This window comes from Pristiophorus japonicus, chromosome 6 (assembly GCF_044704955.1).
Source record: "Pristiophorus japonicus isolate sPriJap1 chromosome 6, sPriJap1.hap1, whole genome shotgun sequence".
In the NCBI taxonomy this organism is placed as follows: Eukaryota; Metazoa; Chordata; class Chondrichthyes; family Pristiophoridae; genus Pristiophorus; species Pristiophorus japonicus.
In genome coordinates, this window is record NC_091982.1 from 45,526,460 (window position 1) to 45,544,913 (window position 18,454).

At 42.7% G+C, this 18,454-nt stretch overlaps 1 protein-coding gene across 2 annotated transcripts in view; it reads left to right on the top strand.

Moving 5' to 3' along the window:
* ar (androgen receptor) overlaps nt 1-18,454 on the top strand; it is a 393,648-nt gene that overhangs the window by 290,815 nt on the left and 84,379 nt on the right. For both annotated transcript variants that reach the window (XM_070882802.1, XM_070882803.1), the window contains exon 4: nt 14,720-15,016. In XM_070882802.1, coding sequence (XP_070738903.1) covers nt 14,720-15,016 — 297 coding nt within the window. The remainder of the gene's footprint in view (nt 1-14,719; nt 15,017-18,454) is intronic.

Sequence of the window (18,454 nt, forward strand, 5' to 3'; positions counted from 1 at the left end):
ATACAATGTCGGAAAATGTGAGGTCATCCACCTTGGGGGGAAAAAAACAGTAAAAGGGAATATTATTTGAATGGGGAGAAATTACAAATGCTGCGGTGCAGAGGGACCTGGGGGTCCTTGTGCATGGATCCAAAAAAGTTAGTTTGGAGGTGCAGCAGGTAATCAGGAAGGTGAATGGAATGTTGGCCTACATTGCAAGAGGGATGGAGTACAAAAGCAGGGAGGTCCTGCTGCAACTGTATAGGGTATTGGTGAGGCTGCACCTGGAGTACTGCGTGCAGTTTTGGTCACCTTATTTTAGGAAGGATGTACTAGCCTTGGAGGGGGGACAGAGACGATTCACTAGGCTGATTCCGGAGATGAGGGGGTTACCTTATGATAGATTGAGTAGACTGGGTCTTTACTCGTTGGAGTTCAGAAGGATGAGGGTTGATCTTATAGAAACATTTAAAATAATGAAAGGGATAGACAAGATAGAGGCAGAGAGGTTGTTTCCACTGGTCGGGGAGACTAGAACTAGGGGACACAGCCTCAAAATATGGGGGAACCAATTTAAAACCGAGTTGAGAAGGAATTTCTTCTCCCAGAGGGTTGTGAATCTGTGGAATTCTCTGCCCAAGGAAGCAGTTGAGGCTAGCTCATTGAATGTATTCAAATCACAGATAGATAGATTTTTAACCAATAAGGGAATTAAGGGTTATGGGGAGCGGGCGGGTAAGTGGAGCTGAGTCCACGGCCAGATCAGCCATGATCTTTTTGAATGGCGGAGCAGGCTCAAGGGGCTAGATGGCCTACTCCTGTTCCTAATTATTATGTTATGTTGTTATGTCTCAGAGCGGGTGCAAGGCATTCTGAAAATGGATGGTGAACAGCCGGTTGTCGTGGTGTATATAGGTACCAACGATATAGATTTAAAAAAAGGGATGAGGTCCAACAAGGTGAATTTAGGGAGCTAGGAGCTAAATTTAAAAAGTAGGACCTCAAAAGTAGTAATCTCAGGATTGCTAACAGTGCCACGTGCTAGTCAGAGTAGGAATCGCAGGATAGCTCAGATGGATACGTGGCTTGAGGAGTGGTGCAGCAGGGAGGGATTCAAATTCCTGGGACATTGGAACCGGTTCTGGGAGAGGTGGGACCAGTACAAATCGGACGGTCTGCACCTGGGCAGGACCGTAACCAATGTCCGAGGGGGAGTGTTTGCTCGTGCTGTTGGGGAGGGGTTAAACTAACATGGCTCAGCAGAGGAGGACAAAGGGTTTGATTAGGGCAGGGAAAATGGAGTACGAGAAGAAGCTTGCAGGGAACATTAAGACGGATTGCAAAAGTTTCTATAGATATGTAAAGAGAAAAAGGTTAGTAAAGACAAACGTCGGTCCCCTGCAGTCAGAATCAGGGCAAGTCATAACGGGGAACAGAGAAATGGCGGACCAATTGAACAAGTACTTGGTTCGGTATTCACTAAGGAGGACACAAACAACCTACCGGATATAAAAGGGGTCAGAGGGTCTAGTAAGGAGGAGGAACTGAGGGAAATCCTTATTAGTCGGGAAATTGTGTTGGGGAAATTGATGGGATTGAAGGCCGATAAATCCCCAGGGCCTGATGGACTGCATCCCAGAATACTTAAGGAGGTGGCCTTGGAAATACCGGATGCATTGACAGTAATTTTCCAACATTCCATTGATCAGTTCCTATCGAGTGGAGGGGAGCCAATGTAACCCCATTTTTTTTAAAAAAGGAGGGAGAAAGAAAACAGGGAATTATAGACCAGTCAGCCTGACATCGGTAGTGGGTAAAATGATGGAATCAATTATTAAGGATGTCATAGCAGTGCATTTGGAAAGAGGTGACATGATAGGTCCAAGTCAGCATGGATTTGTAAAAGGGAAATCATGCTTGACAAATCTTCTGGAATTTTTTGAGGATGTTTCCAGTAGAGTGGACAAGGGAGAACCAGTTGATGTGTATTTGGACTTTCAGAAGGCTTTCGACAAGGTCTCACACAAGAGATTAATGTGCAAAGTTAAAGCACATGGGATTGGGGGTAGTGTGCTGACATGGATTGAGAACTGGTTGTCAGACAGGAAGCAAAGAGTAGGAGTAAATGGGGACTTTTCAGAATGGCAGGCAGTGACTAGTGGGTTACCACAAGGTTCTGTGTTGGGGCCCCAGCTGTTTACACTATACATTAATGATTTAGACGAGGGGATTAAATGTAGTATCTCTAAATTTGTGGATGACACTAAGTTGGGTGGCAGTGTGAGCTGCGAGGAGGATGCTATGAGGCTGCAGAGCGACTTGGATAGGTTAGGTGAGTGGGCAAATGCATGGCAGATGAAGTATAATGTGGATAAATGTGAGGTTATCCACTTTGGTGATAAAAACAGAGAGATAGACTATTATCTGAATGGTGACAGATTAGGAAAAGGGGAGGTGCAACGAGACCTGGGTGTCATGGTACATCAGTCATTGAAGGTTGGCATGCAGGTACAGCAGGCGGTTAAGAAAGCAAATGGCATGTTGGCCTTCATAGCGAGGGGATTTGAGTACAAGGGCAGGGAGGTGTTGCTACAATTGTACAGGGCCTTGGTGAGGCCACACCTGGAGTATTGTGTACAGTTTTGGTCTCCTAACCTGAGGAAGGACATTCTTGCTATTGAGGGAGTGCAGCGAAGGTTCACCAGACTGATTCCTGGGATGGCGGGACTGACCTATCAAGAAAGACTGGATCAACTGGGCTTGTATTCACTGGAGTTCAGAAGAATAAGAGGGGACCTCATAGAAACGTTTAAAATTCTGACGGGTTTAGACAGGTTAGATGCAGGAAGAATCTTTCCAATGTTGGGGAAGTCCAGAACCAGGGGACACAGTCTAAGGATAAGGGGTAAGCCATTTAGGACCGAGATGAGGAGAAACTTCTTCACCCAGAGAGTGGTGAATCTGTGGAATTCTGTACCACAGAAAGTTGTTGAGGCCAATTCACTAAATATATTCAAAAAGGAGTTAGATGAAGTCCTTACTACTAGGAGGATCAAGGGGTATGGCGAGAAAGCAGGAATGGGGTACTGAAGTTGCATGTTCAGCCATGAACTCATTGAATGGCCTACTCCTGCACCTATTTTCTATGTTTCTATGAATACATTCAATGAGCTAGCCTGAACTGCTTCCTTGGACAGAGAAGTCCACAGATTCACAACCCTCTGGGAGAAGAAATGCCTTCTCAACTCAGTTTTAAATTGGCTCCCCCGTATTTTGAGGCTGTGCCCCCTAGTTCTAGTCTCCCCGACCAGTGGAAACAATCTCTCTGCCTCTATCTTGTCTATCCCTTTCATTATTTTAAATGTTTCTATAAGATCACCCCTCATCCTTCTGAACTCCAATGAGTAAAGACCCAGTCTACTCAATCTATCATCATAAGGTAACCCCCTCATCTCTGGAATCAGCCTAGTGAATCGTCTCTGTACCCCCTCCAAAGCTAGTATATCCTTCCTTAAGTCAGGTGACCAAAATTGCACGCAGTACTCCAGGTGCGGCCTCACCAATACCCTATACACTTACAGCAGGACATCTCTGCTTTTGTACTCCATCCCTCTCGCAATGAAGGCCAACATTCCATTCGCCTTCCTGATTACCTGCTGCACCTGCAAACTAACTTTTTGGGATGCATGCACAAGGACCCCCAGGTCCCTCTGCACCGCAGAATTTGTAATTTCTCCCCATTCAAATAATATTCCCTTTTACTGTTTTTTTTACAAGGTGGATGGCCTCACATTTTCCGACAATGTATTCTATCTGCCAAACCTTCGCCCATTCGCTTAACCCAGCCTCTCTGTGTCCTCTACACAACCCGCTTTCCCACTAATCTTTGTGCCATCGGCAAATTTTGTTACACTACACTCTGTCCCCTCTTCCAGGTCATCTATGTATATTGTAAACAGTTGTGGTCCCAGCACCGATCCCTGTGGCACACCACTAACCACCGATTTCCAACCCGAAAAGGACCCATTTATCCCGACTCTCTGCTTTCTGTTAGCTAGCCAATTCTCTATCCATGCTAAACATTTCCTCTGACTCCGCGTACCTTTATCTTCTGCAGTAGCCTTTTGTGTGGAACCTTATCGAATGCCTTTTGGAAATCTAAATACACTACATCCATCAGTACACCTCTATCCATCATGCTCGTTATATCCTCAAAGAATTCCAGTAAATTAGTTCAACATGATTTCCCCTTCATGAATCCATGTTGCGTCTGCTTGATTGCACTATTCCTATCTAGATGTCCCACTATTTCTTCCTTAATGATAGCTTCAAGCATTTTCCCCACTACAGATGTTAAACTAACCGGCCTATAGTTATCTGCCTTTTGTCTGCCCCTTTTTTAAACAGAGGCGTTACATTAGCTGCTTTCCAATCCGCTGGTACCTCCCCAGAGTCCAGAGAATTTTGGTAGATGATAACGAATGCATCTGCTATAACTTCCGCCATCTCTCTTAATACCCTGGGATGCATTTCATCAGGACGAGGGGACTTGTCTACCTTGAGTCCCATTAGCCTGTCCAGCACTACCCCCCTAGTGATCGTGATTATCTCAAGGTCCTCCCTTCCCACATTCCCATGACCAGTAATTTTTGGCATGGTTTTTGTGTCTTCCACTGTGAAGACCGAAGCAAAATAATTGTTTGAGGTCTCAGTCATTTCCACGTTTCCCATTATTAAATCCTCCTTCTCATCTTCTAAGGGACCAACATTTACTTTAGTCACTCTTTTCCATTTTATCTATCGGTAAAAGCTTTTACTATCTGTTTTTATGTTTTGCGCAAGTTTACTTTCGTAATCTATCTTTCCTTTCTTTATTGCTTTCTTAGTCATTCTTTGCTGTCGTTTAAAATTTTCCCAATCTTCTAGTTTACCACTAACCTTGGCCACCTTCTACGCATTGCTTTTTAATTTGATACTCTCCTTTATTTCCTTGGTTATCCACGGCTGGGTATCCCTTCTCTTACTGCCCTTCTTTTTCACTGGAATATATTTTTGTTGAGCACTATGAAAGAGCTCCTTAAAAGTCCTCCACTGTTCCTGAATTGTGCCACCGTTTAGTCTGTGTTTCCAGTCTACTTTAGCCAACTCTGCCCTCATCCCGCTGTAGTCCCCTTTGTTTAAGCATAGTACGCTCGTTTGAGACATTACTTCCTCACCCTCAATCTGTATTACAAATTCAACCAAACTGTGATCACTCAATCTGAGAGGATCTTTTACTAGGAGATCGTTTATTATTCCTGTCTCATTACACAAGACCCGATCTAAGATCGCTTGCTCCCTTGTAGGTTCTGTAACATACTGTTCTAAGAAACAATCCCGTATGCATTCTATGAATTCCTCCTCCAGGCTACCCCGTGACTTCCAATGATACAAATGGTTTGCATTCAATAACTCTTGCGTTTGTCAAGAAAAGTTAGCATGCTGCTAAGACATAATGAAAGAGTGTGCAACAGGGCATTGGTTATCCATAATATTTTAAAGGGTGCAGAGGTTTCCAACCTTGGTTTGAACAATGTTTGATGGACCCCACAAGAAATAGGTACAAAAATCCGGAGCGAACCCACCCTGCCTTGCTTCTTGTACTTCATCATTTGCAGTAAGATACAAGAGACGGAGAGCCACCTCCTTTGATGCTTCCTGGGTAGATCGCCTCTGGACTGATGCTTGGGGAAGGATAGCTTGATTGACATCACTTACTGTGAAGTGCTGGTAGGACTGGAAATAGAGGAAACTGGGCTTTGACCACCCCCCCCCCCCCCTGCTGTCTTCTAATAGGCCCAGCTGCTGCTCATGCAGGTTGATGAGGCTGCCTGTCTGACATCCAGTATTGCATAAGTCTTAACTACCTGCAGCTAAACATTGGGAAGAAAGAAGTTATCGTCTTTGGCCCCCTCACCATAAACTCTGCACCCTTGCCACTGATTTCAGCCCTCTTCCCTTCCAATCTGTTCGGCTGAGCCAGACTGTTCACAACCTCAAATACAATTTGGCCTTGAGCTGAGATTGATACTCCAGATCCTCTCCACCACAATGATTTCCACCTCCATCCCTACCTCAGCCCCTCTGCTGCTGGAACCCTTAATCATTCCTTTGTCAACTCCAGATTAGATTCCGCCTCTGCTCTATTTGCTAACCTCCCATCCTGCATCCTCCTCCATCGGCTCTAGATTGTCCAAAGCTGCTTGTATCTTGTCCTTTACTTGATCTAGTGACTTTCAATACTAATGTGTCTTAATCCAGACTCTGAATTTGATGTGAGCGTCTTCGACTCCATCCCACAGCATGCTACATGCCACCATCTCAGCACAACATCAACTCGGCATGAGATTGAAAAAGCCATCCGGCAGATGAAAAACAATAAGGCCTCTGGAGCAGATGGAATCCCTGTTGAAGTACTGAAGCGTGGTGGAAAAGTACTCGGAGTGAATCCATGACTTCATCACTCTTATCTGGAAGGAGGAGAGCATGCTGGGCGATCTCAGAGACGCCGTAATCGTAACCATCTTCAAGAAAGATGACCAGATCGATTGCGGTAATTACAGAGGAGTTTCCCTGCTTTCTGCCACAGGGAAAATTATCACAAGAACCTTCCTCAATCGTCTTCTCCAGTGGCTGAAGAGCTCCTCCTAGAATCACAATACGGATTCCGCCCACTTAGAGGCACAACGGACATAATTTTCACCGTGTAACAAATCCAAGAAAAATGTAGGGAGCAGCACCAACCTCTGTATATGGCCTCCTTTGACCTCACAAAGGCCTTCGACTCTGTCAACCGAGAGGGATTATGGAGTGTCCTCCTCAAATTTGGCTGCCCTCAAAAATTTGTCATCATCCTTTGCCTGCTTCACGATGACATGCAAGCCGTGATCCTTACCAATGGATCCACCACAGATCCAATACAAGTGCAGATGGGGGTCAAGCAAGGCTGTGTAATTTCACCAACACTCTTCTCAGTCTTTCTCACTGCAATGCTTCATCTAACCTCCAACAAGCTCCCCGTTGGAGTGGAACTAATGTACAGGACAAACGAGAAATTGTTCAACCTCCAGTTGAGTACCAAGGTTGTCGCAACCAGTCATTGAATTAAAGTATACAGTCGACGCTTGCGTTTGTGCACACTCAAGAGGCCGAACTCCAAACCATCGTTGACAACTTCACTAAAACATACGAGAGCCTGGGCCTTACATTAAACATCCATAAGACAAAGATTCTCTACCAACCTTCCCACTCCCTCCCCCCCTGATCATCAAGATCCACGACCTTGGACAGCGTGGACCACTTTCCATACCTTGGGAGCCTCCTGTCAGTGAGGGCAGACGCCAATGACGAAAGCCAACACCGCCTTCAGTGTGCCAGTGCAGCCTTCGGTCAGCTGAGGAAAAGTGTGTTTGAAGACCAAGATCTTAAAGCCAGCACCAAGCTCATGATCTTCAGAGCAGTAGTGATTCCTGCCCTCCTTTCTGCTTCAGAGACATGGATTACCTCAAAGCACTGGAGAAGTACCACCAATGCTGCCTCTGCAAAATCCTGCAAATCCATTGGCACGTCCGTGTTCTCTCTCAGGCCAACATCCCGAACATCGAAATATTGACCATGCCAGCTCTGATGGGTTGGCCACGTAGTCTGCATGTCTGATGCAAGACTCTCGAAACAGGCACTATACTCCGAGCTCCATCACAGCAAGTGAACTCCATGAGAGCTGAGAAAATGCTACAAGGACACCCCCAAAGCCTCCTTGAAAAAATGTAACATCCCCACCGACTCTTGGGAATCCCTGGCCCATGACCGCTCAAAGTGAAGAAGAAGCATTTGGGAAGGCGCCGAACACTGAGACTCTTTGTCGGGAGCACGTGGAAGTCGATTACAAACTGTGGAAGAAGCGTACGACAAACCAAGCACCCCACCCACCCGTCCCTTCTACCACCTCGTGACCCACCGGGACAGAGTCTGTAGATCCCATATTGGACTCATCAGCCACCTTAGAATTCATGTTAGTGTGGAAGCAAGTCATCCTCGACTCTGAGAGACTGCCTCAGAAGTCGTTTTGTGTTTTTCTTTTGCCTGTGGTTTTTTTCCATCTTTGCAAAGACCTTTGATTTTCTTGCAGTCATTTTCCTTGCTGTTGCTTTGTAATTTGCAGAAAATGTTAAGAATGGGAATCCTTTGGGTGTTCTGATTATGGTTTAGATGTGGATTGCAATTTCATGTTGCGGCATCACGTGAAGGTACAACACCACCTTCAGGGGTGCACAACCGTGAAAGCTCCCAGACCCATATTTATTGACCCGAGTAATCATACATGGACATGTCTGCGGGGATCTGTCTTTGCCACTTTTGTTTCAATACAGAGGTTGTGACAGAAGTGTTTCATCCATTTCAGACTGACTTGTTGAGAACTTCATGTACTTGAACAGCTCTTCCCATACTTCTGAAAGACACCACTGCAGTAAGCTTCTATGCTACCAAATCCTTCCACTTCACAGCAGGGAAGATCTGCGAATTCTACTATCCATAAATGCATAATGCAAGTGGCACAATCCATGTTTGCCAGGGGAATGTCTTTGGAAAGCAGCTGAAAAGGCACAGAACTTTTTTTGCATGTGGCACATAGCTAGTTCACACCTCTCCATGTGCAAAGACATTGTAGTGCAGTATATTATGGGTGGCACTACTGATTTAGAGCACAACCTGGAGCACTTGATTGCTTTAATGCAAACTATTAGTGAGTCCTACACCTTTTCTGCAATAAGAGTGTTGAAAAAAGGGAACGTTTTTCTTTGTGCTTTGCTTGCTATCTTTGCCTTGTGCAGCAACTCACTAAATACATTTGTGCCATGCCTTTTTTGCCCCTTTGTAGTCGTAATATACACACATGTGGGAATACTTCATGGCCAATCTTTTAATGCCAGCTAATTTCCACCTTATTCTAATTCCTGCTGCAGACCTGGGTGAATTTACTTGCTCTTTCTGCTGCATCTATTGCACATCAGCTTTCACAAGATGGTGCTCTTCTTGTCCAAAGACAACAAGCTTTCTTTGCTGCATCTCCTGCAGCAGAACATCCTTTGTGAATAGGGACATTCGTCCAACATATTTCCACATATTTCTGCAGTTAAATGTATAGTAATCGCTAATTATTTTGTGGACATAGTAAGAATGCCATCTTTCCCTTTAATGACAAACAGCAGGCCTGTTGAGCACTGTTGTCTGGCTAGGTCTTCTGATATCCCAGCCTGTGGGACTGCTGGCCTGGCTCCTGCACCTGTTCATCCTGTGCCGAGTACGATGAGGATGGGTCAGCCTTGCACAATTTGGCAAACCTCACTCAATGTGCAAGTACACACGGGCCAATCAAAGAAAATTGGGACATTACATCTATTAACACATTTTTATATATTTCAAATTCATTTATTTCAACTCATTCTCTTCATATACCTATCATTTTAATTTCAATATCCTTTCTCAGCGATTAAGTATTTCACATTTCAGATTGAGGTGAAAGCAAATAAGGGGCATGTAGATGTATTCTGAGAATTAGACAGGATTGAATTGGATGAATGCTGAGATGTTTCCCTAACACTTGTATTCCTCAATTTGTATATTAAATCAGAGGGTTGTGAGACTGTGGAATGCACTACCAGCATGAGTGATTTCAGCAGAGACCATGGGGGCGAGTTTGGTCTCCATACCGCCCCATTTTTCAATGGGAACGGGGTGGTTGCAAGACTAACGTCAAAGAAAAACTTAACCACTATAGCCATATTCAATATAGGCGGCCAGCATTCCTGCTGAAAAGAAATAAGAAAGATAGATTTGCATTTATATAGCACCTTTCACGACCACCGGGCATTCAGCAATACAAATCGGGGTCCTGTAGGACCTCAATGCCATTTTCTTTCAGGAACACGCAGCGCAGGACTGTCTACTGCCTGAGTGGAAAGTGACCATAGCCAGTGTCCCTTAAAGGGATTGCAGGAAGCCACAATGAAAAAATGCAAATGGTTTGTTGAGGGATTTTTTTAAGATACAGGATTACCACAATTGCCCTTCCTACAATTCTCAAAAAAATCCATCCAAACATTAAATTACATATCCATCGCTCACTCCCTCGATCAGCCTAGCTCTCTCATTTAATGGAGTTCTGACTTCACGGATTGGCCACCACATTTCCCACTTTCCAGATCAGCGAGCTGCCTGTGTCAGCACTTGGTTACTGCTGGCAGCTTGCCACTTCCATCACAATAGTATGGGCTTTTCACTACTTACATCGGGCAGGCTGGTGTTGCAGTTGCATTCAACCACTGCATGTCTGAAATACACTCCCCCATGTCATCATTTAAGAAAAGCTTAAATAGGTAGTTGTAGAAAAGGAAAATCAAGGGATATGAGAACAGAGCAGGTTTATGGGATTTGTAGTACTGCATATATCTTAAACACCATCTTAGACTGGTGGGCCAAATGGCCTGTTCCCATCTTGTAATTTCTATATAATTTGACAAGTGCATGGAGCTCATGAACAACTTTGTCACTAACATTGGGACCATTGGTTCAGTTGCTTTTGCTGCTTCCCCTTGCTCACCAAGCCATACCTCCTCTCACTAGTTTCAATAAATCACTGACCACTCAGATTCCCTTCCTACCACCCCTGCATCATAGTAGTTTGACGTTGTAAATGGTTTCCTCTCCTTGGGTAGTGTCCCCTTTCCTTTCAAAACTGCCGTCATCCCCCACCTCCATCTAAGAACCCACCTTGTATCCCTCTGTCTTTGCAAATTACTGGCCCACTTCCAACCTCTCATTCCATACATCATAGCTGACAAGGTAATAGCATTCGATAGGCTGTCTAACAAATAGCTGAGTTTATGTGCATGTTAGCAATGGTCCAGAGCTTATGCAACCTTGTCCTTTTGAGCGACATGGCTGAGTTGATCTCTTTCCTTCCCTGGGATACAGGCCTTGGCTCCTGGAGTGCCGAGTCAATGAATCCCTTCGGTAGCAGTGTTTTCTGTTCCACGTGGAACCTTGCTCCGAGTAAACCAACCTTTTGCTCAAGCTAGCTGGCATGTTTCTCGCCTTTCTTGATCTCAGACACTCTGCCTATAACAGTCTGGTATAGCCTTACACTTTTAATTTCCTTACTCTGGTTGTCCAAAGGTACTTGTATTAGATGGGTACTGTTTTACATCTGCTGGGTAAAAATTCTTACAGAAGAAGTCAAGAGAATAATCTTCTAACTGCAAAGAGAATCTACATTCAACAAGATATTCTAAGAGAAGCTATCTTTTATACTCTATTGATTACTCTATGTTACTGACTGGAGGAGTTTCAATCCTCTCTGGCTACAGGTGTGGTGCCAGAGGACTGGAGGACTGCTAATGTTGTACCTTTGTTTAAAAAGGGAGAAAGGAATAGACCCGAGTAATTACAGACCAGTCAGCCTAACCTCAGTGATGGGAAAATTATTGAAAAAATTCCTGAAGGACAGGATAAATCTTCATTTGGAAAGACATGGATTAATCAAGGACAGTCAGCATGGATTTGTTAAGGGAAGATCGTGTCTGACTAACTGGATTGAATTTTTCAAGGCGGTAACCAGGAGGGTCGATGAGGGCAGTGCATGTGATGTAGTGTATTTGGATTTTAGCAAAACTTTTGATAAGGTCCCACATGGCAGACTGGTCACGAAAGTAAAAGCCCATGAGATCCAAGGCAAAGTGGCAAGTTGGATCCCAAATTGGCTCGGAGGCAGGAAGCAAAGGCTAATGGTTGATGGTGTTTCGTGACTGGAAAGCTGTATTCAGTGGGGTTCTGCAGGGCTCAGTGCTGGGCCATATATCAATGACTTGGACTTGAATGTTGGGTGTATGATTAAGAAGTTTGCAGATGACACTAAAATAGGCTGTTTGGTTGATAATTAAGAAGAAAGCTGTGGACTGCAGGAAGATATTAATGTACTGGTCAGGTGGGCAGAACAGTGACAAGTGGAATTCAATCTGGATAAGTGTGAGATAATTCATTTGGGGAGGTCTAACAAGGCAAGGGAATACACATTAAATAGTACGACACTGAAGTGTAGAGGAACAAAGGGACCTTGGAGTGCGGGTCCACAGATCCCTGAAGGTAGCAAGCCAGGTAGATAAGGCAGTTAAAAAGGCATATGGAATACTTGCCTTTATTAGTCGAGGCATGGAATACAAGAGCAAGGACATTATGCTTGAACTGTATAAAACACATGTTAGGTCGCAGCTGGAGTAGTGTGTGCAGTTCTGGTCACCACATTAGAGAAAGGATGTGATTGCACTCGAAAGGGTACAGAGGAGATCTACAAGAATGTTGCCTGGACTGAAGAATTTTGGCTATTAAAAAAGATTGGAGATGCTGGGTCTGTTTAATTTGGAACAGAGGAAGCTAAGGGGAGACCTGTATAAAATTATGAGGGGCCTGGATAGAGTGGATAGGAAGGGCCTGTTTCCCTTGGCAGAGGGATTAACAACCAGGGGGCGTAGATTTAAAGTAATTGGGGGGAGGTATAGAGCAGATATGAGGGGAAATTTCTTTACCCAGAGGGTGATGGGGGTTTGGAACTCACTGCCTGAAAGGATGGTAGAGGCACCACATTTAAAAAATACTTGGATGTGCACTTAAAGTGCCGTAACCTGTTAAGTATGGAAGAAATCCACAAGACTGAGTACTGTGAGCTAAAACTGATGTGACCTTAGTCTCTTTAATACAACTCCAGAGTGCCTAAGCAGCATGGCAGACAACCTTTTATACGCCCTTGCACGAGGTGTGCAGGTGACCCTTGGGCCTCCAACAATTGCGCTCTCTGGTGGCAAGTCTTACACAGTTACAATGTGTATATATACATAACACAACCTGCAGGGCTGGGAACCAAGAGCTGCAAAGTGGGATTAGGCTGGATAGCTCTTGGTTGGCCGGCGCAAACACGGTGGGTTGAAATGGCCTCCTTCTGTGCTGTAAATTTCCAGGATTCGATGAAAAACCTCTAATTTTATATATTACTTTCAAAGAGAGTTGACTGAACCAGTCAAAATGATGGTTGTCTTAGAAGGGCATGCCCTTTTTTTGCCATTCACTTCTGATAAATGTTGTGTTCCTGTGAGTCATTTAGCCATTGTAGTCTGGCCTTCCTGAGAATGACAGAATTTGTGACTGCAGTTTATGACTTCTCTACTTATAGATCTTGTATTTCTCAAGGGTTTTGAGACTTCATATCTCAATCCCACCTTAACTATTAAGGTATTCCATTCCAGATTTTCAGGAGTTGTGACATGTTTATGACTCACTAAGAGCCCTTATCAAGGCCTAAGCCCTGGGGTAATTGCCTTATAACACGCATAAGAAATGTCTATGGTGTATTTAACTTTGAAGCTTTGAGACTTGATTAGCTGAGAAAATTTGTTAGCTAAAAGCCTTGATGGTTGGTTTGAATTAGCCTGCTTTCCAGCCATTTCTCAGCATTTATATTCAACAATTGAACTCCATGTTGAGTGGCAGCTTTCAAGCTAAAACTCCATTTTGGGCAAATTTCAGGCAGTTTACACAACATTTTCCTTACATTTATTGTTTGATCAGTTTGCCAACACTCACGTGAAGAAAACATTTCATTGCAAGAGGGATGGAGTACAAAAGCAGGGAGGTCCTGCTGCAACTGTACAGGGTATTGGTGAGGCCGCACCTGCAGTTTTGGTCACCTTACTTAAGGAAGGATATACTAGCCTTGGAGGGGGTACAGAGAAGATTCACTAGGCTGATTCCGGAGATGAGGGGGTTACCTTATGATGATAGATTGAGTAGACTGGGTCTTTACTCGTTGGAGTTCAGAAGGATGAGGGGTGATCTTATAGAAACATTTAAGATAATGAAAGGGATAGACAAGATCGAGGCAGAGAGGTTGTTTCCACTGATCGGAGAGACTAGAACTAGGGGGCACAACCTCAAAATACGGGGTAGCCAATTTAAAACCGAGTTGAGAAGGAATTTCTTCTCCCAGAGGGTTGTGAATCTGTGGAATTCTCTGCCCAGGGAAGCAGTTGAGGCTAGCTCATTGAATGTATTCAAATCACAGATAGATTTTTAATCAATAAGGGAATTAAGGGTTATGGGGAGTGGGTGGGTAAGTGGGCGAGTCCACAGCCAGATCAGCCATGATCTTTTTGAATGGCGGAGCAGGCTCGAGGGGCTAGATGGCCTACTCCTGTTCCTAATTCTTATTTGAGTGAGATACTGGAGAGATGCTAGTAACTGAACTCATGTATCAATAGAAGTTATTGACATCAGAAGAGGAGAAAAGGGGGACAAAGTTAATCTTGAAGCAACTGGGTAGTACAGTGGGTCAGCACTATACTTTCAACATCAGTTGTAATCCAGTTCAATCAGTTATCTTGAACTCTGAGCAGATTAATGCCTTATATTCATTAAGAATTGTTTATTGTCTTTACACACTGTAGATAATGATTAACTAAATAATTCTTTGTCATTGTAAGAGGCGCTGTGATAGGAATATAGAATTTGTGACATAACATTCACAGTTTTATCACATTCTGATTTTTTTTTTGTTGCAATTTTAACTTTTTGATTAGTTCCCTCTTTTTCTCTTGGTGCTTTTATTTAATCAGATTTTATTTAACCAATTAATTTTTGTAATTGTCTTTCCAAGGTCGAAAATTAAAGAATACGAGACCATTTCAAACAGCAGAGGAAACTGACTCTTCAGTTATACAAAAGCAACAGGACACCACTCTCTCTATTGTACCAAGGATTGGTGTACCAAGGATGCAAACATTTCAGTGTCAACCCCTGTTCCTTGCTGTGCTACAGTCCATTGAACCGGATATGGTATATGCAGGCTATGACAATACGCAGCCTGATACATCTGCTAGTTTGTTAACAAGCCTCAACGAACTTGGGGAAAGACAACTTGTGCGTGTTGTCAAATGGGCAAAGGTCTTACCAGGTAAGAATGTGAACCTTTTGAGTACTGCGTTTTACTGGTATCATCCAAAACATTGAATTTATGATAGATGTCCTGTAGAAAGAACAGAAATGTAATTTACGAACATGTTTTATTATTTAACCCACTCCCACTTACAGGAGGCATAAAAATCAAGCACTCATTCAAGAAAAAAAAAGCTGGTTTGTTTGTAGAAGTTGTAATTCATATAGCCAGTTAGAGTACTCATTGGGTAAAAACCGTCCACTCACTTGCATCTAGCTCAGTGGTTCTCAACCTTTTTGTGTTCGTGGCACACTTTCGAATACTAGAATTTTTGGTGGCACACTTGAAGGGATTAAAAGGAGAACACAGGTTTTTAAAAAAAAGCAAGTTTCAGAAAATGTAAAAAATATTTTATTAATCACAGTATATGAAGATATACAACTTTGTACACTTATGTTATTAATTATATTTTATTCGGAAAGTAACGATAAAATAATAATAGCTCCTCACATTAATTATAGATTAATTAGTATTTTAATGTGATACTTGAGCCTGACGCTTTTTAGTTATGACACTAATATTAGGACGTATAACTGATACGGCGACTCTCATTTCGCTAAGTTTTTCCCGTTTTTTGCATTTGATGTTCGTAAGAGTTGAGAATCCTAATTCGCAGAGATATGATGTTGAAAACCGCATCAGAATTATCAAGGCTTTTTTTGATATTGCAGGATATTCTTTAATAGAAATCTAGAACGCATGAAGAGACATATCTGAATGTTTCATTTTAAGACCGCGGTCTGTAGAAATAGAAGTCAATTATTCTTCTTGCAATGAAAAATCAAAATCTGACGTACTAATTGGAGAAACTGGATTTCTTACCCAATCATGCTTTTCTTCTTCCAAAGATGGAAAATATTTTTTGATGTTGACTTCCAGTGATGCCAAACGCTCTATCACGATAGGAGCAACCTTTTTAATACTGTGATTTGGTATCAAAGGGAAAATTTCAAGATTTGTTTCTGTTGCTCTTTTTCCAGCTAGAAATTTTTTTTCTGAAAAGCTAATAGCTTGCCTGCAGAGGTGAGAATGTTTTCATTTCGCCCTTGCATTCTGGTATTAACGCTGTTAAGACAATTAAATATACCTGCCAAATATGCTAACTTAGCACACCACATTTCACTCTTAAGGTATTTTCAAAAGGTATCGTTTCCTTCTCTTTCAAAAAATACTAACAATTCTTCTTTGTTCAAATACACGACATAAGACTTTTCCCCTTGAAAGCCATCTTACCTCTGTATGCAAAAGTAAACCTTCGTGCTGTGCATCCATAGCTTTGCAGAGCTGTTTAAACAAGTGAGTTTTTAAAGGTCTTGATTTTATATAATTTACAATATTAATAACTTGATCTAACACAGATTTTAATTCTAGCGGTAATGCCTTTGCAACAAGCGCTTCTCTATGCAAAAAGCAATGGGTGAATAATATATTTGGATTATGTTTTTTTGTGAGCGTAATGAATCCTTTGACATATCCCACCATAGATGGAGCACCGTCCGTGCAGATTCCAACACGAGTCCAATGAAATGTTCAAGTCTTCTAAATATGAATTCACAGAATCAAATATGTCTTGACCTCTAGTATTTTCTGGAAGTTCTCTACAGCGCAGAAATTGGTTCAATATCTCGATTTCATGAATGAAGCGAACAAATGCTAATAATTGTGCTTTACCACCAATGTCGGTAGACTTGTTGATTTGCAAAACAAAATTCGAGTTTGTAATTTTCTCGGCTACATTTTCTTCAATGTTAGATGACATATCATTTATCCTTCTCCGAATTGTATCGTCAAGACAGCGGAATTTTTGCAATTTCTTATTCCGTTTCATCACCAAACATTATTTTGACAATTTTACGACATGCAGGCAAAATAAGTGACTCAGCTGTAGTATGAGGCTTCATTTTCTGCGCTATTAATTCAGCAACTTCATAAGCAATTTGAACCTTATATGACACCTTAAAATTTTTTTCAAAATACTTCACTTGTTTTGATTGCGTTGCCATCAATCTCCTAAAACAACTCTGATCTTTTGTTGCAAGATGTGCATGTTTTGTAGTAAAATGACATTTCAATTTACTGGGAACCATTGCACTGTTCGACAGTTTTTTGCCGCGCACAAGTGGAATGGGGCATTCTTCTTCTCCTGTCCATGAAAAACCGAACCTCAAATAATCCTCCATATATTGACGATGAATTTTGGATTTTTTAGGATTTGGTTCGACACCCCTTGTATTGGCATTGGTTGTAAGCCTACTGGCGCCACTTGTAGTGGCACTGTCATTGATATCTCCTTGCTCATTTTTACGTTTTCTTATGATGAATTTGTCCATTGGGGGGGACAAACTTTATTCGTCTGAGTGATCCAAATTCCAGACAGACATGAACTGAGTCTTCCAATTTCCAAACTCCAGAGAGTCCAGACAGAAATGAACCTCGGGTCATGGCTGATGAAATAAATATGGAATCCAAGAACTGCAGCAGAAAAAATATAATGAGATACCTGCCTCCACAAGGATGCAAATAGAGCACACAGTAGGCATGCTGAAACAAAGATTCCACTGTCTGGATAAGTCCAGAGATCTCCCCCAAAAAGTATCAGGAGATGAGTCACCATGTGGAAGGTGCAAGAGGACAGTGAGGAAGGCCTAGAAGATGAGAGAAACAATAAGGCAAGCCTGAAAAATTGTCAGCTCCAATGGAGCAGCGGTATCGATGACAGATTTGATGACAAACATTTACTAGACAACCATTCACTTAAACTTGGACGCTCCAGCACAATCATCGCTGCATCATGTTCCCAATCAACTGTCGTACCAGTCCCAAATTATATCATGGCCTACCACTACACCTCACCCACCATTCATCAGAAATGCAAAAATAAGGTCAGAATAATGCAAATTAACTCTGCACCAGTTAAAAATATAAATCCCAAAAATTATTGTGAGAATGTTTTCTATGGTCTCAGTGGGGTAAATTTTCAACTTGACGCCAGCACATAAAACCAATGAGAACGAAGTTCAGGTAATTTCTATAAGGGGCGGCCAATCCACAATGCAGCAGATTGGTATTGGCAGAGGCCTGGAAGCAGGTCAGCTGCCCACCTTGTTGGTTATAGCAAGGCAGTTGTGAGATCTAAAAGAAAGAGAATGGGAGAATTATTGAGTGAACTGGTGACTGAGTGGAGAATACAAATAAGTGTAAGAAGATATGAACTCCAGAAGGATCCAGAATCTTTAGTCAAAACTAAGGGAGTGGCTTCCAAAAACAGTGAGGTTGAAACAGTGAGCAACGGAATTGGAAAGAGTGTTAGAGCTTACACTTATGTCATGCCTTTTACGTAAAGATGCTTCACCAAATATAAGTAAGGAAAATTGACACTGAGCCAGGAAGAAGGAG